This window comes from Prunus mume, linkage group LG5 (genome assembly GCF_029339155.1).
Source record: "Prunus mume cultivar Tortuosa linkage group LG5, ASM2933915v1, whole genome shotgun sequence".
Lineage (NCBI taxonomy): Eukaryota > Viridiplantae > Streptophyta > Magnoliopsida > Rosales > Rosaceae > Prunus > Prunus mume.
In genome coordinates this window covers 517,738-540,592 of record NC_142702.1, presented here as the reverse complement: position 1 = coordinate 540,592, position 22,855 = coordinate 517,738, and the positions used below count along the sequence as shown (strand labels likewise).

Sequence of the window (22,855 nt, the reverse complement as noted above, 5' to 3'; positions counted from 1 at the left end):
CTGTCAGACTTCATTAAAACCTATTTTCTTGAAACCAGTTGTTTGTTTTACCTTTAAAACCAAATCCTTTGAAGTATACCTAAACTTCTCCACCTACAATGCCAAAAGTTATACAACTTCACAAACCTTAAAGCCCACCTCGTTTTGTAAGCTGGTTATTTAACCGCTGAGACTATAATGAGGGGTAAGTTATAAGGGGTAAGTTATAAGGGGTTCACTTTATAGTCATTGGATCAATCCAAGGGCTGGGGAGAATTGGGATAAAGTTGTGCAATCGGGTAGGTGAGGAACCCAAACCCGAATTTAATATCCAGCAATGAAGTTGGTCCCAACAAAAACAAAAAAGAGAGGCAAGTTCGAAGTTTGAACAGAAAAAACCCATTGATCTCAAACTCATAGCTGAGAGAAACCGCTAAGCTCTGAGAAGCGGTTGAAGGCAACGGGCAACGACGGTTGAAGGCAACGGGCAACGACGGTTGAACGCAACTCCACTATCTAAACCGTGAAAAAGTATTTATTTTGAGTGGAAGGAGCAAAGGCGTGGATTCTGAAACAGTAAAAAGACGAAGCAGTGGAAAGGGGAAGGAGAGAAGCCGTATTCGTTGGAAGTGAGAGGTTCCATTTGTGGAGCAAAGCCGCACAAAGACCCAACACAGACACCTTGCGATTGTTCAATAACCAGCATTTGGTGAGTAATTTATGGAATTTGAGTTTAGGGTTAGAGTAACCGTTTTCCCCAATTTGTACCATGAATGTTGTTAAATTTGGCATCTCTTCTTTGTGCTTCACTTGCATGTTAATTTTTGCTTGGGTATATGTTAAAAAACGAATGAATATAAAGTCAATAACATGTCAATAACATGTCAATAATGATATGAATAAGGTAATGGTGTTGAATTGGAGGAGGCCCTCAAAACCTTCCACATTTGAAGCAGTGCAGAGTGCAGATTATCTCTCTGGAGCTAGAATATATATAATTTTTGAAATAAATATTATTTCCGTTGTTACTAAATTTGCCTGTTAAAAATGAGAACAGATAATAATAAACTCATGAATAAAAGTGCAAAGCATTTGAAAAAAGGTTGATCTATGACGATTATGGCTGACTGAAGAAAAAGCTAGAAAGAAAGAAGGATGTGGCAATGGCTTAGCGAGCAGATAGCAGAGCAGATGCTTTGCTTTGCTTCCTTCCACCATCTTTCTCATTTATTTATTTTTGCCTAGATTGCACTCACACTCACTCATGCATCAACCATTGATTGGAGTTTGGATCCATAAATAAAACACATGCTAGTGCTTGTAATTCACAGAATCATTGCATTAACAGGTATTTGCACAAAATATGTCATATTGCTTTGATGATGTTAAAGCCTGTGATCAGTAATCCCTATGCGCATGTACTTTGTAAAATTTGTAATGTGCTGGTTGACTAGTTGTGTAAATACCAATGTGATTGTGCAAATACGTGGTAGTATATGTGTTCACGTTATTTCATCTTGTATTTCAGGAAATGGGATCCAACGTTGAGCTGGTATGGCCAGAGTCAGAGGCATATTCCTCACGGGTGAACAACTCGCTCACATGCAAATTCAGCCCTAGCTGTAATTCGAGCGAAGTTGAGTGCCGAACAATTAGAACAATTCAAGACATCATGCTTTGGCCATCTTCTGAATATAGATAAGATTCAGTTTAGCGGGCAGATTGTGCATGGGGTTGTGTTGCGTAGAGTAGCGGGGCAGGGTGTGAAAGACTTGGATGGACTGAGTTTCTTAATAGGGTGCGACGTTGCTCAGTTCACTCGTCAGATTTCTGTTTGATCTCGTGGCTTCGTTTTGGGGAAGTTCCTGAAGTTTCCAGTGGAGAAAGTGATGAAATTAGACTTCAGAAAAGATATTTTATAGACGAAGGAATTACATGTAATGCTTTAGAAGAAGCATTTGTGAGGTGCACAGAGGAAGATGACGTCTACAAGCTAGCTCTTGTTTACTTTGCTGAGTTAGTGGTTTTGGGAAGGGACAAACATTTGAACATCAATCTAAATTACCTGACCCTTGTAGAGGACTTGGATGCGTTCAACAGGTTTCCATGGGGTTCGGTGTCGTTTGACAAAACCCAAGACAGTCTGTTTTCTGCACCAACAAAGTATGTGAAAAGCTTTGAAAATGAAGAGGGAAGAGGGAAGGGGAAATGTAAGGTAACCGGAACAAGCCGGAGAAATGAGAAGGGCAAGAAGGATAACCATGGTGAAGTGCAAAGGGGTGGCTGGAGTTTTAAAGGTTTCACGTATGCTTTCCAGGTACATGGTAATAATGTTCATGTCGTTATGTTTTGTTGACTTTAAAACTTAAATAATAACTTGTGTCCTGTGAATTGTGTAGATTTGGGTATATGAATTAATTCCTAGAATAGGTGGACCTGAATTACTGCAAGGTTGTTGATCCGACAGCTCTCCCGCGTATTTTGCGATGGAGAACTACTACGTCTGTTCCCGAGATGAGAAAGTTGAACAATTATTTTTTCCAGAGCAAAGAGGTTTGGTTTGCAGCCCTTGGAACTATTTATAAGATTCAATGAAATTATGAAGTAGAATGATTGCATATGACTCTTGTCTGTTTTAAATATTCTTGGGCGCTATGTCCAAGTGAAGAGGAAATGAGACAACCATATTGGAGTTGGCCACAGGGTCGCCCTGCTGTTGTCTCGGCAGAGTCAATTCCTTCTTCATGTGCTGACCTTGATGAGTTGAACAAGGCGGTAAGCTTGTTGAGGTCCGAGTTGTTTCAAGTAAAGCGGGAAAAGGACGTCCTTGAGTTAAAGGTCATACGGATGGAAAAAATTTTGGGCCACTGTTTAGGTCCTCATTTTGAGGAGGAAGTGAGAAGGGACATAGCTTTACTGAAAGAGAGGACGAATCGTTGTGTCGTGTCACATCTATTTGAGGGATATGAGGTGGATGGCATGCAATGGGATGAAGGGCCAAGTAATAGAAATGAAGGAGAGGAAAATGAAGAGGAGGACATTGAAGGGGGTGAAGGGCCAAATAACAGAAATGAGGGAGAGGACAAGGAAGAGGAGGGGATTGAAAGGGGTGAAGGGGCAAGTAAGACAAATGAGGGAGAGGAAAAGGAAGAGGAGGGGATTGAAGGGGGTGAAGTGCCAAGGAAAAGAAGTGAGGGAGAGCAAGTGAAAATAAAAAGCAACAAAGGAGAGGAAGCGCAAAGAAAGAGCATTGAGGGAGAGGAAGAACTGCAAAGAAAAAGCAGGTGAGGGAGAGGATCCAAAAAAAAAAAAGGAAGGGCAAGGAAGTGAAAAGACAGAGAAGTGAGGAAAAGGAAGTGCAAAGAAACCAATGTGAGGAAGAGGAGGATGAAGTTATGTTGGTTGGCGATGACATTGGCGAGAGCACGGAGGGGACAAAGGTTGAGGTTACTGTCGGGGAAATGGATTTGGATCAACCTACAGCTGTGTTATCTCAGTTGAACGTTTGGTTGAATGATGAAGGTGAAGGTGTGGAACGAGGGGTCCAATTACGGAAGAGGAAGAGGATTATTCCTATGTGGAAGATCGTTGAAGCTAGTGAAGTGGTAAAAAAAAATTTGCCAAAGACAACCGGACTTCGGACGTTAGACCCAATGAAGGCAATTCCGCATGATGATATGGTGAAATTGCTGAAACTTTGTTCGGAATGGCGCCATAACCCAAAGTAAGTCCTTTGTTTTTTGAGATAGAAGGCATGAGTGTATATATTTTTTAATTGTTGTGTTCTAAAACTTTTTTATATTCATAGTTTGGTGATGCAATTTGGCAACGTGGAAGCTGAGATTGAATTCTTCGCTTCCCTCGTCAAAGCTGACGGTTGGCTGAAAGGAGATGTAAGTTTAATTGATTATGCATTTGTTTGAATGTGCATAGATTATGAGATTGACAAGGAAAACATGTGCAGCACATTGATTTGGGCTTGTATCTCATCCGGAAGCGACAACAACAGTTGGAGGAAGTAGAAATATCGGATTGGACAACGACCGATGTATTTTTTATGGTATGTGATGCAGGATGCATAGGACCTAAATTGTTTAGTTTCCTAATTCATTTGTTAGTTTCCTATATTCTTTAGTTTTCCAAATCCTAGTAGGATTTCTAAGTTAGTTTTCCAAATCCTATTAGGATTTCTAAGTTTCCTATTTTATTAGGAATAGGATTTCTGTTTTACCTGGGATTTTAATTCTATTCTCTCTAGGTTTTAGTTTGCTATAAATAACCCTACGTAGTTCTTTACAATTCAGATTTGAATATTGATTAAACATTCCTTTAAACTCTCTGATTTCTGCCTGCCTTCTACCTTTTCTTCCCTTCAGCTTTTCTTATCTGTTATGTCTTATTGCTCTAAGTGTTTAAACTAACACACCCAGGGCTGTGGTACATCAGTATGGCATAGGTCTTGACCAAGTGCAGTTAATAATTACAAATTATCCATACTTGCTTTGTGGAGTTGTTTAACCATTGATTGTTTTCTATTTCACAGAATCACATCCATACTTGCTTTGCGGATAATAAAAGGAAAAAAGAGCAAGTTGGGTGGAAAATTAGAACCAGTTTAGTGAACGTTGTAAATGGCAAGGTTCCGGCTTGTGGATTGGAATGGCAGAACACGTATAAGGTGTATGTACCTTGTATGTTGCAAAAATATAAGCATTGGGTGGCTCTAGAGATTGATCTGATTCAGTGTGAAATCAAAGTCTACGATTCAATGGTTTCACTCATTCCAGATCAGAGCTTAAAGGAAGAACTCGGCCCCCTGTCAATTACGATTCCAAATCTTCTGCACACCCTCGACTTTTATGAAGAAGGTGTTTACGCGAACGAGTGCACCCGAGATTGGTGGTGTCCATGGCCAATACATCGTGTGGATGTTCCACAACAGGCTAATCAGTGAGCACAACTTTTTCTTTAATTTTATTAGTTTAATTTGTCAATTATGTTAGAATGTCATTAGTTGAATTGATCGAGTTCTTGTTTTGCTTCAGAGGCGATTGTGGTATGTTCGTGTTGAAGTACATTGAGCTGTTGAGTGCTGACATTTCCTTAGCTACTTGCACCTCGCAGAACATGCCATTTTTTCGGTTGAAGTTGGCTGCAGAAATTGCACGGGGAGATGCTTACATGTCATGATATCGGTTGAACTTGGTTTAGGCACATGATGATGAAATAGGTTTTGGGAATGTCAAATTTCAAAGTCATGTAAATACACAATAGAGACCCATGGGTCCTTTTCGAATTCCACCTCTACTCCTGAATTCTTCTTCGTCTTTCTCAATCTTAGTGTATTTGTGTACAGAAATTTAGATTTAAGTTACTGGAGCTGGTTGCAATTAGAACCAAAATAGTGGCAAATATTATAGCGGATGCATGCTTTCATTTTGATTAGTGTGATATTACGCTATGTTTATTTGCATATTGTGCGAAATGTATATGGAGCTGGTTGTAGAGCATAGAAAAATGAAGACTCTGAAATGGAGATGCTGAGGGTTGGAGAGGAGAAAAGTAACTGGATCTGTAAATCTATTGCACGTGGGCAATCTAAATGGATAGGCAGATGCGTTTTTGAAGTTAGACACATGCCATTCCCATACATAGAATGTGCATATGGAGTGTAAAGTTTTTTTTGATGTAATGAAACAAACATCGGTGTAATATTGGCCTAACTCCTTGACGACATTTACCTAACCTCAACCAAACTGCATTGAATTGGGATTTGAAGACTGCATATGTGAATTTGGATTTGAAGAATGCATATTCACATAGGGACTGATGGCTTTTTAAGTGTATTACATCATTGCAAAGTGATATGTCATCATTTATCCAAGCCACCATTCCAAATATCAGATCCCAATCTTTAAGCCGTTCAACATGCCTTGACTTAATCGCAATGGGTTGCATCTTAATAAGGTAATTCTGTAAGGGGAATAGGCTGCTATGGCCTCGCCTCCAATATTTTATTCAACCATGCCCTCCTTATAGAAACACATGAAAAAATGTCCCCAGTGCAATGCTCTAAAAACTCCCTATTGGTTCCGCACTGCCCCTCGGGTTTGAATCCCTCTCTCCTTTATAATCGGTTAATAAATTGGTTGATTTTCTTTATTTGATTGGTTTTGGGCACTGAGTAACATAACAGTAATGTATATTGGTGCGTCTATATTGCATGTCTGTTGGGTCTATATTGCTTGTCTATTGCGTGCATATGTTTACATTTATTGCGTCTGTATTGATTTGTATTGCTTACGACGGAAATAAATAACAATACACAGGCAACAGACAAGCAATATACACGCAATAGATATGAAATATACACGCAATAGACATGTTCTGCTTCTCGATTACTGATTTCTCGATTACGCCTTTATTTCTCCCGCCTTATTTCTCGATTACTTTGATTTCTCGATTCTGATTTGTTACATGCATTATTTCTCGATTCGCATGATTTCTCGATTCTGATTTGTTACATTACGCCTTATTTCTCGATTCTGATTTCTCGATTCTGATTTGTTATGTTACTGATTTCTCGATTCTGATTTGTTACATTACTGATTTCTCGATTCACTGATTTGTTCATTACCTGATTTCTTAGAGCAGAAGTAATTTTCTATTTTCTGTTCTGTCTAGTTTAAATGATGTAATGAGAACCATTAGATCATAGTCTAGGTGGATTCTCTAGCTTAGATTTGGTTTGACACGTGTAAGCACCTAATAGGGTGACAGTTGTAATTCTGTTACAAGAGAATCACATTTCTCTCTCTCTAGCTAAATTCTCCAGAAAATACTTCTCTTCCTAATCTGAAAATACATATACTAACGGCGAATTCTAACAAAGTAAGTCTAGGAAAGTTTTTACTGGGTTTCTGACAAGTAAATGCTTTTGTTTCAAACAATAATTTAAAGTCAATGCTAATCCACCTATTTCAATAACAAAAATTACAAATTGGGTTTGAAAAGTCATTGGTGGTGCGTGCAACATGTGTTTTTGGGGAGAACTTTTACAATCCTTGAAACCGTGCACTTAATTGGTCATTAAAAGAACAAATAATATGACAATTGATACAACTAATAAAACTAATACCAAGTCCTTAATGGACTTCAGCATATTAAGCACTGTAGCATCATACGTGTCACTTGCGATCTGCTTCAATGGAGGTTACATCAACCCATTCGAATCCATTGCAACTGGTGGCTCCCTAATTGCAGGCATCATATATGCAAAATAATTCTGTCAGAGTTAGACCTAGGATTTTTTTTTCACCCACATACATATTCTGGAAATGAGAACTTACATAGGAGGTTAGACACTTCCAAAATGGCTTCCCTCGATTTTTATCTGATTTTGAAACCCGAAGCACCATTGCAGCTCCACAATACTGACACCTCTTTGTTTGAGCGGGAGATGAAGACGAAGACATGTTGAATCTTATCACTTGTACCTCTTCTCACTCAGATCTTCTCACTAAAACCTCTTCGGACTCATACCTTCTCAGTTATACCCCTTCACTCATAAGTCATAACCCTAAACTTCTCACTCAGCTCTCTCTCATCTCTGCCCAAATCGAATTATATCCTTCTTTTCTGTGTGTGGGTGGGTTGGTCACGATCCGGACACCTGTACCGTCAGAATTGTGACACATTTTACTCCGATAAGCGATATACTATTTCACTACCAATTAATCTTACAATTGAGGGGACACTGCTTTAAATATATTATTTTCTTTATATTTCATTAAGGCAACTAGTTGGATAAGAATCCGTCATTTAATAGGGGTAGTGTGGTGTGGGAAAATGAAAAAGTATCTTATGGGACCTTCTGTCACTAGTCAGTAATCCATCACATTTGTATCAATGAATTTAATGGCGGGAAAAGCCTAACAATGGCTATGGAAATAGGTTAGTAAATGACTTTTGGACGGTCTGACTCCCTTTGCATTTTGATGACGTTTTCCCTTCGCCTGTCTTATGTTTTGGGTGTTGAGTTCAGTTTCTTTAAAATGGGTCAACTTGGTAAAACCCCAAGGAAACACCTTTTCGTAATAGGCAATCAGAGGCTAAAACAAACCCAAAACCCCGTATATTCTCATTTCTCCCCTCTTGCAGTCCTCAAATCGTTCCATTCAAAAATATTTCAATGAATTCCAAACATTACACTACAGTCGGAGGAAAGAGAAGGAAGCATCTCCATCTGGATGTGCCTCAAGCCTTCATCCCGGAATTAGCTTGGTTTAAAGTGATGTTATACGTGGCAACCAACTCCTCGGAAGATCTCTTTCGTATGGCATGTGTGTGCCCATTGTTCAATACGTTGGCAAACACTCCACAAGTGTGGAACACAATTTCAATGGAAAAGTACCAAGACCATCCTAACTGGTACTATGCCGCAACGCAAGTCCGGCATTTCGTGGACCAATGCAGGGCTTGCCAGAACCCTGAGGCGATATTTAGAGAAGCGTTCGACATGTTTTTCAGCAGGGTAATGTGGAAGCATTGTCTGGGATGCGCGTTGCAGCCACGGCAGGCCATATGGAAGCGTCATATATAGTTGGACTACTTGGCATGTCCGGAATTGGTCAGTCAAAAGAGGATGCATTAGAATTCTTGTGTTCTTTGAATCAACGTAACAACATTGATATGAAAGGAACCAGGGATGCTTTGAGACGACGATTAAGCGGAATTTTCTCTGTTGGAAGACATATCGTAGATATGTGTCACTATCGGAAGATTAAGTTCAATCAGTGCAGCGCTTGTAACAACAACGACTGGTGTTTTGTTATTCCAGGCTGGCCTAGTGAAGAAAAGATCAATCCATACGGACTTGTTGCAATCGATGCAAATGGCACCGTGAGAGTGTTTTTTGGTTCAAGGTGATGCGTGTCTATGTTGTGCCAGGGAATCCATACCCTTATAATTAGTTGGAGTATGTTTCTACGGTTTTTATGCGTGTCTATGTTCTACAAATGTTGTTTTCTATTTCATGTTTTAATCTATTTTGTCTGGTGTTTGTGCTGTCCTAGCCCGTTTTATATATAAATGTATAATATTTGCTATATAGTGGAATTATTACTGACATAATTGACGGCTAAGAATGACATTTTACTGACACAGATATTTTGCACAACTGCAATCTTAATATTTGGTAAACGAAAACGCATGCATGAAGTGAGTATGTGTCTTTTCACCGGTTATTGGGAATGACATTTTCCCACTTAGCATATCCCAAATGATTGGGTTACACGTTTCTTAAGCAAAACTTCAACAGTGAAAAACTTTGAATAATTATTTCCTGATGTTGTAGTATGGATGGCTTGTATATTTCCATTTTATGTTTGAAAACATCCCTTAAACCTAATAAAGGAAAAACATTAACAAATTGAAGAAGAGAGAAACTGATTAGCACCAGAAATGGTCTATTCACACGGAAAATAAAAATAAAAATAAAAAGTTGGAGTAAATATAATTAACAAATGTACAAGCTAACAAGTAATATAACAATAAAAATAAAAATAATTTTGGATAAAAAATAATAAAATACTAATGTAGCGTAACCATGAAACAGGGAATTCAGGAGGAAGATGAAGTGTCAATGAGGTCGTAGCAATTTTCGGAACATTATTGTGATTTTTGTGTATTTAGTTATGAATTTTCTAAGAAAAAGTCATAAAATAATAATTTAGGGTAAAAGGTAAGGATGTGGCCATGTTGACTGACGCACACTTGTCAAGGGGTGAAAGGTGAGTGAGATCGCGCCAGTGTCTATTTGGCAATTATTTTGGCTTTTTTAGTGCAAAAATCTTTGAAAAAATGCAATAAATAGTAGAAAAATCCTAAAAATGCCCCGAAAAATACTCCGGCCTCCGTGTCACGTTATAAAACGAGGGGAACCCATAGATCATCCATTTCGCAATTAAAAATTCAAAAATGATTGACATAACTCACTTTCCTCTTAACCCTAACTATATATGTTGTTCACTTTAACTTCAATAACCTACTTCAACAAGCATCTCCCGTTAATGTTCGGAATTGTTTTTTAAAATGCGTAACCACTAATCGGGGAATTCAGCAAGGGAGATGGAGTGTCAATGAGGTCGTAGCAATTTTCGGATCATTATTGTGATTTTTGTGTATTTAGTTATGAATTTTCTAAGAAAAAGTCATAAAATAATAATTTAGGGTAAAAGGTAAGGATGTGGCCATGTTGATGACGCACACTTGTCAAGGGGTGAAAGGTGAGGTGAGATCGCGCAGGTGTCCATTTGGCAATTATTTTGGCTTTTTTAGTGCAAAAATCTTTGAAAAAATGCAATAAATAGTAGAAAAATCCTAAAAATGCCCCGAAAAATACTCCGGCCTCCGTGTCACGTTATAAAACGAGGGGAACCCATAGATCATCCATTTCGCAATTAAAAATTCAAAAATGATTGACATAACTCACTTTCCTCTTAACCCTAACTATATATGTTGTTCACTTTAACAAGTATATTTCCTTAATATTCGTTATATAATTTGTACTAATACAAGAATTAGTTTCCTTTCATATATAAGGATGTAAAATTATCTGTTTTGGTTATAATAATGTACATATATAATAAATGCACCACTACTTCGAAGCCATAATTGGAACTGCGCATGCGCCTAGAGCTTTGAGGACGTCAGAGATAGTCAATAAGTTGTCCATATGCACCTGCACCTAGAGTTTTCAACACGTCGGCGGTATTCAATAAGTTGTCCTTCTGACGCCGCATTGGGAATCAGTAATATATTTTCTATCATGTCCAATCGCATAAACATATAATATAAAGAAATAAAGCAATAGTAGGAGATGAACCAGTACAAAAAACAATATATAACTAGTACAAAATAATCCCATAACTTGTCACAAAACCAGTCACACATGCTTTTCCATAAACCTTACCCTAACATATAATACATAAAGGCAACATTGCATATGATGCAACCATGTCCAAATCTGATACGTGATCACAAAAAAATGGACATGGCAGCAACATATGACTGAAGTAGATGCGCACTTTGCATCGTGTTATCGTAATTAAAGACATGAAAATATGAAGGTTGAAATATTCTATAGTAGTAAGCATCAAAATAGGTTTGAAGCAGAGCTTAACGAAAATTCCAGTTCCTCTGATTTGCCTCTACTCAAACACGATAACCAAAATGGTTACTTCCCTTGCTGAGTATATTTGTTAACGTCGGAAATGGTAATAGATGACCAATCAAACCCGGGTACGACGAGTTTTGCATAGGACCGGAAGTAGTCGAATCCAGCTTGCATCACACGCTTCTTTGACTCCTTTGCATTAGATGAGTTCTTGTATTTTTGAACAGCTACACTCCGAAGTCGTTTGTGTCTACGCTTCATGCGCTGCAACTTCGCCCTATCCAGATTGGCCTGCCTTTTGTCATCTTCAATTTGGCCTTCAACAAATTCCAAACGTACCCTTGCCCTTTGGATTTCATCACCAAGTTGAAGATGCCTCTCCTTCCAGAAAGCAAGAACTCTTTCAGACTCAAAACTTCCAACAAAATGGTCATTCTGTCTAGGAAAGTGACATTGCTTGTCTGGTGACTCACTTGCGTTTCGAAGGCGGTCTTTGTTTGGAGGGGTGTTTATTACGCTCACATCAAACTTGGTTAGTAAATCCATTCAATGGGGGGAGAGAGTTTCTGTGGAGGAGAGAGTGTCAGTAGATGGAGACAGATTCGGTGGAGGAGTGAGTTTTTTGTGGAGGGAGAATTTTTATGAAGGGGGTGATAGTAATACCAATAAAAAAGGGTTCCCGCCAAAAAAAACATTTGGTTGACAATGTATAAATGAAAAAAGGTCTCATACAATCTAAGTTTAATCCTAACTAGTTTGTTTAGTTTGGTTGGGTTCACTAACTAGATGTCACTTCCATTGAGTTTCTTTCAACCACTAACAGTGGTGTAAGGAGAGTGTGAGGTTGACATGCTTTAAAAGCAAAACCTGACACCTCTTTTTTTAAAATTGAAATAAAGTAGATATGTTGACTACACGCAAGCTTTGGTATGTTGGTCTATAAAGCTATGTTCCATTTCTCAAACGAAATTGCATCTGCAATCCTCATCCTCCAAAACAAATAGGATTATTCAAGTATGTCAACCTCTTCAGGCGCCAACAATACAATCGAAGATGAAAAATTGGAGTCGCAGGTTCCGTTTCCACGTTGTACTCGCCGACCCCTTCCATTTTCAACATCATTTGGGAGTGAGGGGGACTCCGATGATCCATTAGAGGCAATAGATGCAGTCAGTACCAAGCTGGATTATAATTCCTGATCAATTCATGGCACGAGAAATGTGTTCAAGACGAGGCCATTTTGGCTGATCTTAACATTAGAGTGAACAAAGCGTTCTCCCAAAAGAACAAGTACTTGAAGTGAGTCATAAAAGGAAGCTGAAAGTGAGGAGTTGGATGCGATAATGAATGATGAAATTAAAGGTTGTTTGATGAACCATATGCGATGCGAAGAGCACCACAGTGAACTGGAGTTGGCATTCAACGAAGGATTCGAAAAATTCCGAGCATTCGCGGCAACTACTCATACAAGTTATAATTGGGACTATGTGTCCCCTGATGCTGTGAGAGAGATACTAGACGATGGTGGTGACATGAATGAGCATAAGCACGTCAAAGCTGCTCGGAAGAAGCCGACCGATACGACTAAGTGATTGCGGCTACAGCTGTTCTGTTGGTTGGGGGTGATCGTGGTATTGCACAAATTAGAACTATATTCCCTTAATGTCATTATCTAATATAAAATAATACAAATATCAGTTTCATTTGCTTCATATATAATTATTGGGACTATGTCTTGCAAGTCATCATGTGTTCCTTCTGTCTACCATTATATTTTGCAACTATGGAAATATTATTCAATAAGCAGTCAATATCACAGCACGTTGGTAATCAGTAAAGCCCCATTATCATGACACGTTGAGTCATAAGTAAAATGCCATGTGCTATACATTGTGTAGTGAATGGTTTATGGTTTATGTATATATAATAAAATTCCAAATATTGCTGAATATGTATTTTGTCTAAATCACTGGGGACATGAGTGACCATAAGCATGCGAGACCTGCTAAGAAGAAGCTGACCAATACGACCTAGTGATTGTGGCTACCGTTGTTCAGTTTATTGGGGAGATCGTGGTATTGCTAAGAGGGAGCACATAAAATGCTTTGCAATCAAATTTTCTTTTGTGTGTGGAATTATGAGTAGTTCAAATGTTAGTGTACCCTTTCATATTACCCAACCATTCGAAATGTGATTAGCTGCAATGTACTTTTTTACACGTTGCTTTCTAATCTTTCTGTTCCAACAAAGTGCTTCAAGTATCCTTCAGCTACGAATGTTTGCAAAATCGTGCACCTAATAACCAGTCCAGCTCAGATCTTAATCACCAGTAAAACACTAGAACATAACATTCGCAAAAAGTGGGTGCTGCTACAAATGATGCGTCTGAAATCATTCTGTAATGGAAACAATAGTGGCTGCTGGAAATGCTGCATTAGCCTGTCATATAATCAATAAATCTCTATTCAAACATAATTCACCATAAACTACCCATTTTACAAGGTAAAAGTCATTGCTTCTTCACATAAATCAAAATTTGATGCTTTATCTAATGTCTATGAAAATTTCTAAATAGGGAGAAGACGTAAAATTAACATGTGTCCAAATTTCATGCAAGAATGAAACCAAGCAAATTTTCATTTCAATTATCAATGGACATAGTCAGAGCTCATCGGTGGACATGAACAAAAAAATAATAATAATAAAACTGCATCTAGAAAACTTCACCTGATCATTAGTCTTCATAATAACCGGGCTTCGTATCATAGAAACCTAAATCATTGAGTTGGTCCGTGCATCCTGTAAAATTCGTCAAATAATGGGTCACTAAGATCTATTGGAGTTGATTCGTCATTGTTCGACGGTGATGTCCTGCATAAACATCAAACAAGCACATAAGAACTTTACCTATTCAAATTTTAGGTCTTATTATAAATAGTGTTAACATCTTACGGTGTGTTCAAATTTCTTAGGCATTGTCTTCTATCATGACCAATGTGTCCACACTCCCGACAGTGTCTAATCCTCGCTTCATTGCCTTTTCCTTTGCTCCCGTTACTCGTTTCGACCCTCCATTGCACCTTACTCTCTTAGGGTCTTTCATATATTGTGTTTGAGAGCTGGACCCTCCAACTTCGTTATTACTTGGTCCATCCTTCAACAACTTCAACTTCACCTGCAAACTTTTTAGAGTCTCTGACAGTAGCTCACATCCTTCTTCACACATTAATGCATCCTCAACCACATCCAAGCAAGTCGGGACATTGTACTCCGCTTTATTAAAAGACCAGGATATGCAGAGTCTTTAATTTCGTTGCCATTTGCATCTGACACCAATCCAAATTTCGCAGTTTTCTTCCACCTCTTCAAAATGTATTTATCGGGCATATATTCAATCTGGTCCCTTCTGAACAATGCTAGGATGTGCTTGCAAATAATTCCAACAAATTCAAATCTTTTGCAGCTACACGATGCGTGGTCAGAATCTTTGACATATACGACTTCGCCACTCTTGTTTCCCAATTTTTCCTTTCGCTCACATTAAAGACAACTTTAGAAGCATCCTCTGTTTTCAGCTCTAGGAAACATGCTTGTACTTTGTATTAGTTCTTGCTCAAACTTTTGAAACATTGTCCTTGTGTACAAGGTAGCCATTTGTTTGTTCATTGGCATCGGTAGAATACATTGAGCCACTTCAAATGCATCTACGTGATCAGCAACTAACTCTTTTTGACGTTGATGAGAAAGTGCCCTCTCAAATCTTATTATGAAATCCATCAACGAATTTTTCCTTGATATGTATTGCTTGAAGAAACCATGAGAACATTCAGCTCTTTGGCTGCTTGACATTCCAGCGGCAAAAAGTGTCGTATGAGGTGGAACCCAAGATTCCCTTAAATCAAACATTGAACTTAGCCATGGATGGTCAGTCAACCCAGCCTTTGTAACCACAATATTCCATTTTGCATCAAACTCATCCTTATTGTCAGTATCCCATATGGCTTTCTGGAATTCACCCCAATACTCCTTATAAGCAGAATGTGGTAACTTAACAGAGAACTTTGATGTGATGTGCCATATGCAAAGTCGATGAAATGTAGTCGGGAAGGCTATTGAAATCGCTCTGCTCATTGCCGCATCTTGATCTGTGATGATCGTTTTAGGTTCGCCACCTGGCATGGCTTTCTTAAACTCCTCAAACATCCAAATAAACGACTCAGTCGTTTCCTTGCTCAAAAATGCGCATGCTAGGACAATTGTTTGACCATGGTTATTAACTCCCAACATTGGTGCAAATGTCAAGTCGTATCTATTCGTGTTGAATGTGGTATCGAATACAACAACATCTCCATAAAACCCGTACGCCCGTCTAGAAGTTGCATCTGCCCAAAAACATCGACTAAACCTGTTATCGCCATCTCCCTCAATCTTGAAATAAAAAGCCTCATTTTTTTTCTGTTCAGCCATAAAATACTCGGTCACTAGTTCAACATCGTGGTTCCTCAGCTTCCCATTCACACTACATTCAAGATTGTACATATCCTTTTTGATAAAACCGATTTTATCCATTCCTCCGGATTGCACCTCGAAAATACTTACCTTCTGATTAATGGGAATATTAACCGAACCCAACTGTTTTGTAAGTACTTTTGTAGAATCTGAAATACGACGGTGTGATCTCAGTAAATGCATTCTTCCTGAGGGTGTCATCTTATGATTGTGTCCCTCTGCAAAAAGAGAGATGGTATACTTCTTGCTCCCATGTGTCTTCACAACCACAATCTTAGCTTTGCAATTGCATCTACTTATTCCCCGCTGTCTTTTTCTCTCCCGAGTTTCATCATTCCGGTATACACCTTGTTTGCAACATACAAATTCTTTTCTCAGAATCTCTTTCTTATTTTTCCCCCAAAAGCTGGAATGAAGTCGAATACCAAAGCCAGCCAAGAATGCATATCTATTATAGAAATTATAAACGAGGTCAAGCGAGTCGAACTTCATCCCAACTGCTGGTGTTTCCTCATTTCTTACTTCAGGAATGTAAACCCTCCCATTAGCTGTTACAGAGTCATCACTCTCTGAGCCCCCAGACATTTTATCCACGTATATTATTGATCTACTTCTATATTACTGCATAGCAAATGTTAATTCATTAATCAATCATTACTGCATCACAACTTATCAATGCATTCCACTTACACAAAACATTGCCCAAATTGACACAATACACGCATAGCCTAGCTTGTTGGATTCTGATTACACAAAACACAAGCAAAATTTAATAATAGTTACGTCTATCTCTTGTGAAATAATCTGGAAAAAATAACATTAGAACCAACATGTTCAACTAAGAACTCAAATGTAATTCAAACCAGCAATTACAGAACTTCACCCAATATCCTCTCCAAATGCTTACTTCTAATGCCATTAAGCCTAAGTTTAGGATCTTTTACCTACATTTCATAAATTTCCAATCCCCCTCCAAACAAAAATAATCAACTAAGTATATTGAATATTCATAAGGAAATGACGCATTATTGATAGCAGAGCAAATGACGCATTATTCATGCCACAAATGACAAATTTCTCACCCTCACAAAAAACAAATCAAACCCAACAAAATCAATCCAGCAAGAGTGAACTTACCTCTCAAAGTCAATCGGGAGTTCCGAACTCACAGCTTCAAAGAATGTGGTGGACATTAGAGAGGATTCTTTCGTAGTGGAGACTCCATCTCTACCAAAATCCAGGAACAACTGCAGCAGCACGAAAAAGAGATATGCTACTTTGCTTTCATCCGGAATCTCTTCTGCTGAACGAAAAAGAGAAGGGGTTTTCACTTCAATCATAGAATCAAAACAGGGCAATAGATAGGTAAAAGCCATTAATCATCATACCGAGGATACCATAGATCGCAGGCCTCCCAAGGAGCTGATGACAATGGAGCGATTATAGAGTTTGGGAGCTTTGGATCTTTCTAATTGTGGATTTGCATTACATTAAAAAAGAGAGGATTGTGTTCTTGAGTTTTTCACAGAGAGGGAAAAATCTTCAGCTGAAGTTGGGTTTCCAAACGGGTCAGATTTCAACCCGGTTCTACATGCACCCTCTTTTAAAAACTCACCGTTGGATGAAATCCAACGGCTCTTACATACCCCTCAAAAAAACCCCTTATAACTTTCCACTCACTATAGAAGCACTCTTATTTAACAGTGATAACATGGTCCATAAATCAAGATTGGCTACTTGACAAACCTCAAAGCCCACCAAATTCAAAATATTATTTTACTTGTCAATATCAATAGTGATAAGATGGTCCATAAATCAAGTTTGGCTACGTGTTTTAATTCACTGTAAATCTGGTAAACCCCTTGACAAGAACGTTAAACCTGCATGTCTTTTGTTTATGAACTAATTGTTATCTACGTATTATTCTAGTCTATGATCAAAATTTTATATTTCTCACAGTTACTAAGCATCATTCACTCTCTCCCTCAACACTTGTAGGACTTCATGGAAGATTATGAGGTAATTGTGCCTTTTCAGTCTCTTCAAGCTCTAGGATGCCATGTTGAAGCAGTTTGCCCCAAGAAGAAAGTCGTGAAATCACAACAGCTGTCCATGATTTTGAAGGTGACCAAACATACAGTGAGAAGCCGGGCCATAATTTCACTTTAACAGCTGACTTTGAAGCTCTAGATGTCTCAAGTTATGATGCTCTTGTAATCCCTGGAGGTCGAGCCCAAGAATATTTGGCATTGGATGACAAAATTAATGTGCATATAACTCTGTTCTTTCACCAGTCTCTAACACTGTTGTAAGTAAGATATGTCTTTCATTTGAAGTACTTGCAGTGGTTGTTGCATTTATTTCGATACATGCATCACTTTATTTATCTGCTCAAGGTTGTACTGATGGAAATGCCTCGTGCAGGATGTTTCAAATCTTGGTATTTTCTACCTCGTCAACTTTGTTGAGGGAAAACAAGTTCAAATGCCTCAGCAGGTTTGCACCTGTCAGTGTATGGATTTAAATGTGTTATGTGACATGACCCGCCTGAATTTCTCATAACCCAGGACGAATCCTGTGGAATTCCCGACATCACCCCAATGTTGGGCCCACTCACTAAAACTATATCCTCTTTTGCCAAAGAAGAATAAGGGCACGAGACTTTCACCAAAATTTCGGAGAGTCTCTCTTGTAAATTGAACATTCCCCAAAAAGTTCAACCTGCATAAAATACATTTAATATACCAACAGCCAGCACAAACAATATATTCTCATGCAATTCACAAAAATGGCCTCCAGCCTTCAAATGATTTTAAACAGAACCGATAACAATGTTCTTAAATCAAATTAATGCATTAAACAATGCATATGACAAACTTATTTATGAATGCCTACTGTAATCAACATAAAAATAACTTCCCCAAAAAACCATCAAACGAGGTTTTAACCTCCTAACACAACTGCCTCTCATTTTCACTCAAATTTCAAGACCAACGACAAGGTCCGAACCAATCTCAATAAAACAACACGAGTAAAGTTTAGCCCGCTGCTGCACCTAGGCGCTATCCCAGGCTGCCTACATACCCTACTAAGGGATCAAGCCACACGTAGTTCTTTCTAAAACCCTTTTTCTTTAAATCACAATCTTACATACCATACGCCGGATCTACCAACGCCACGTATGGGAGTCTCAACACGCCGGCTACTCCTACGACACGTGCGACCTCAACACAATATCACATATCTCCCCATACGCCGGATATACCAACACCACATACGGGGTCTGTCAACACGCCGACTACTCCTACGACACGTGCGACCTCGAAGCATATCACAATGTCTCCCCATACGCCGGAACATCCAAAGCCACGTATGGGGCCTGTCCGCACTTCAAACTGGCAATCTAAACTCTTTTTATAGCTTGATATAACCATATAACTCGACTAACGATCAAGACCTGTCTCTACGGTCATTTTAACCCTCCTGGGAAGGTAGAACTATCTCAAAAGTCTCACATCAACCCAGGGTCAAACTATCCAACCTTGGTCAAACGGACCCGCGGGGCCCACGACCTCCAAATTCCGATCCAAAAGTTCCTATAGGTTCTACCAGGTCTAGAACACATGTCCTGCAAGTTTGGTCCAGATCAGACGGTCGGATCGCTCACGATCGCACGATCCGACGGTTACTTATAACCCTAGCCCTAGGGTTGGCATTTCCGGAGTATCCGGGACTCCGTTTTACCATCCGTCGAATCCTACACAATCCGTCAAATTCAAGACCATCCAACTATCCAAACTTATCGAACCCGGATAACGCACAATATGCGATATCCGATCGACGACCAAACGATATTCAAATTCCTATATGAGCATACCGTCGTGCTCGGGATGACATGATAAGTATTTTAGGAACCTAAGCTCAGCCAAATAGTGGCCCACGCGATGCCACACACGCCGGCAGCGCGTGGGTGCCCAAAGCGATTCCGGTGATCGGAAAACCTCCAAACCGCCAGGCAAAACTTATACCTACATGATCAGCACCTAGAGCGGAGCAACTTTTGTTCGGATCTAACCCAAAAATTCGACGGAAGTGGCGGGAATCGGAGGCCAAAAACGGCCAAATTTCCATCGCTTAATCGACCTCCAAAACGTAGAAATCTCTCAAATCTAACACAACAGACAGCAAGAACAGCTCGAGAGGTTGAGAACGCATACCTGGATCGACAAAAATGGTGGCCGGAGGTGTCCGAACGGGCTCCGTGAATTTTGGGTTAAAACCGGTCGGATTTTTGCATTTTCCGGCGACCAAAGGTGGTTCCAGCGGCTGAGATTGGTCGGAAAGAAAGAGGGAGGTGGCCGGTTCTTTTAGTGCCACCCCAAGCGTGGCGGATGCGACGGTGGTGGCCCAAAACCCCAGCCGTGAAAAGTAACAGGGGGCCGTTCTGCGCCAGGAGGAGGGGGAAGAAGAAGAAGAAAAGAAAATTTAAAACTGCCCGTTACTGTATCACACTGTAGCGGTACTATTTGCTACAGAATAATCTTAAAATTACCTTTGCGTCCTTTTCGTTTTCAGACTTTTGCTCCTTCGTTACAACTCGGAATTTAGCGTGCCACATGTCTATCAACTTGTATCGAGATGCTCTACCCAATGGTACCACTCACTTCTCCAAATCTTTCCAAATTAAAAAGTGACCAAAATACCCCTACTCCAAGGGTAAATTCGTAATTTCACTCAAATTAATTAAAACATGAAATAAATTTGGAGTCGGGGTGTTACATTATTGACTCTTCAACTTTCATAATATTTTTGTATTGTGGAAAATGAAAATATTATGTTCATTGTATCAAAGTTACCTGTAAGTAATAAGTTCATGTCGTAGTGAAAGATAAGCCCCTGCCCTAATTACTGACGCCCTCAAGTATAGTCTCTTATGTAGTGTTTTTTGGTATATATGATCACTGCTCTGATTAATTTTTCTACTTGCAGACGAAACTTAAACTTACTGGGAATCCACGTGGTCGCTTAGTGACATATTGAAACTTCGTAGTCGAAGGTTTGTTTCTAAGAATTTTTTTCTTCAGTTGCTGACTTTATCCTAGTTGGAAATATTGGACAGAGGTCTTCGCATTTATTAATTATTATGGACTCATGTAAAGCATTTGTGCCCATTGTTTTTCACAACAAAGAAAGAAAATAACCTATAGATTACACTGCGATTAGATGCTAAAATTAGTAAAGCATTGATGGAGCTTTATGCTTTAGGTTTGCATTCCCTTTGTTTCCAGTTAATTTTACACCATGAGATTGGGGGAAGGGAAAGGGGTCAAATAGGGATTCCTTTAGAGCTATTCCCAATTAATTTTTTCTTTCCAAGATGCAAGCAGGAGGCTTAAGGCTACTGAGAATCATATGCCTGTGATTTCTTTCCCATGCCCTACAAAATTTCTTAGATTTATATGGGGGTGGGTTGGGCCATGTTGTGTATGAAGGTTTGTCTGTCTTTAATAATGACATTTCTCTCAAGGTGTAATTCCATCCGGAGCTATCTCATTTGCAATATGTGTTTTTTAATTTAGGGGTTTCAGATATTATTATTTCAGTAACTGGAATCTTGATAGTTAAATCCTTAATATTTGCTACTTAATTGCAAACGTGGGTTAGGGTAGTTGGCCAGGGCAGGGAGCCCATCCCCTTGCACCCAAGTTCGAGTACCCCTCCCTATAGATTAGATTAGTTTAGAGTAGTTTAGACTCTCGCTTGTATCCCACCCCTTGCACCCAAGTTCGAGTCCCCCTCCCCGTAGATTGGATAAATTTTGAATAGTTTAGACTCTCGCGTGTATCCAAAAAATAAATTTAAGTCATGCCACTTTCTTGCAGGGTCTAAAAGAAATTGCGGAGTCTTTGTCTGGAACTTTGACTAAGTCAACTGATGCTATTGTGCAAGACGATATTGAAGGTCCAGGAATGAAACCGAGAAACCTGCTGAGGTTTGAATAAGAACTCTTTTATCTAGTATTTACATCATTCTTGGACATAGTAATGGAGCCAATCTGCTTGTATGCATATTTGATGCTTTCTGCTGAGGTTCCCATTTATGTCATGCCTCTATTTCTTTGTTACTTTGCTTGTTTTCTTTTGGCTTGTCATATATGTGTGCCAGATAGCTGCATTTGGCACTATGAACTGACTCGGTGGCAGTTACAAATTAACAGAGGTCTTAATTCTGGAACTGTCATTCATAAACTCTATCTATGTGTGTCATATCTGTGTGCCAGTTGTTTTTGCAGGTCGGTCTCAACCAAGTGTTGATTGCAATATTCTAAAGAAGATGACCATACACTGTTATTTTATGTAGGCATACGTATGAGATGGCTTAGCTTTAATTGGTTTGGTTGTTCCAAGTTTTATGTACACAATCTCAGAGTCACTACCGAGTTGTTTTTCATTTCATGTATTTCTCCGTGGTTTTTTTTCCCCCAATGTTATGATTATGGAGATGAAGTAAATATTACTGTGGAGCTTATAGCATGTTTAGTTTATTTTGTGGGCTTAATTGTGTGAGAGATGCCCTTATAATGTCAAACAAACGGTATTGACATCAATGTTTTGAAATAATTGAAATCACACCGTTTATTATTATTATTATTATTTTTGTTTCCTCCTCGGAGAAGAAGCAAAGTGGTTACAAATATGAAGGATTCCGAATAAGTTTTCTTCTTTCAAATTCCGCATGTAGCTAGAGTTCTACGGTACCATCCGATGATACTTCACAAAAAATTAGTTTTTTTCTTCTTACATTTGTCATAGATAAGATTAAATGTAATCACTAATGAACTGATCCCTTTATTTTTTATTTTTTATTTATTCCAATTCCCTGTGCATCACATGGAAATCTTAGGATTTATTTACATCAAACTGCCTTTTAAGAGTCATGAGAAGAAGAAGAAGAAGAAGAGAAAACAGAAGGACCTAGCTGGAGCTTACAAGTAATTAAACTAAAGTTCATTTAGTTAAAGTCAGGGAAAGAAAACATGTTTATGACACCATTCCAAATTGACTGCCCCCTCGAATTGCACAATGGCAATATGGTCTCCTCCGGCGACTCTAAAGCAGGCAAAACACTGGTGTTGGAAGGACATGTAAAAGGGTTATTGTGCATTCCATTGTACAAGCTTGAATGGATTTT

The 22,855-nt window shown here is 38.9% G+C and overlaps 2 protein-coding genes and 1 pseudogene across 2 annotated transcripts; 1 reads left to right on the top strand and 2 right to left on the bottom strand.

The window, feature by feature from the left end:
* LOC148916551 (AP-4 complex subunit epsilon-like) overlaps window positions 1–22,855 on the bottom strand; it is a 103,091-nt pseudogene that overhangs the window by 36,251 nt on the left and 43,985 nt on the right.
* LOC148916555 (uncharacterized) lies at window positions 3,273–5,278 on the top strand. The gene is made up of 5 exons (XM_089053243.1): window positions 3,273–3,703; window positions 3,788–3,872; window positions 3,944–4,039; window positions 4,523–4,929; window positions 5,025–5,278. The coding sequence occupies exons 1-5, from the start codon at window positions 3,375–3,377 to the stop codon at window positions 5,167–5,169; spliced, it is 1,062 nt and encodes a 353-aa protein (XP_088909369.1). The 5' UTR covers window positions 3,273–3,374; the 3' UTR covers window positions 5,170–5,278.
* LOC148916554 (protein FAR1-RELATED SEQUENCE 5-like) lies at window positions 14,124–16,844 on the bottom strand. The gene is made up of 3 exons (XM_089051617.1): window positions 16,802–16,844; window positions 14,971–16,285; window positions 14,124–14,428 (listed from the first exon to the last, which is right to left on the bottom strand). Exons 2-3 carry the CDS (start codon window positions 16,247–16,249, stop codon window positions 14,124–14,126), a joined length of 1,584 nt encoding a protein of 527 aa, XP_088907743.1. The 5' UTR covers window positions 16,250–16,285; window positions 16,802–16,844.

Bases quoted from the DNA above. Each gene is read 5' to 3' on its own strand.
- LOC148916555 (XM_089053243.1), top strand. From the start codon at position 3,375: ATGTTGGTTGGCGATGACATTGGCGAGAGCACGGAGGGGACAAAGGTT. The intron at 4,040-4,522 runs GTATGTGATGCA...TCTATTTCACAG, and splicing joins CGACCGATGTATTTTTTATG to AATCACATCCATACTTGCTT. The intron at 4,930-5,024 runs GTGAGCACAACT...GTTTTGCTTCAG, and splicing joins GTTCCACAACAGGCTAATCA to AGGCGATTGTGGTATGTTCG.
- LOC148916554 (XM_089051617.1), bottom strand. From the start codon at position 16,249: ATGTCTGGGGGCTCAGAGAGTGATGACTCTGTAACAGCTAATGGGAGG. The intron at 14,429-14,970 runs GTTTCTTCAAGC...CTTTTAATAAAG, and splicing joins AAGAGCTGAATGTTCTCATG to CGGAGTACAATGTCCCGACT.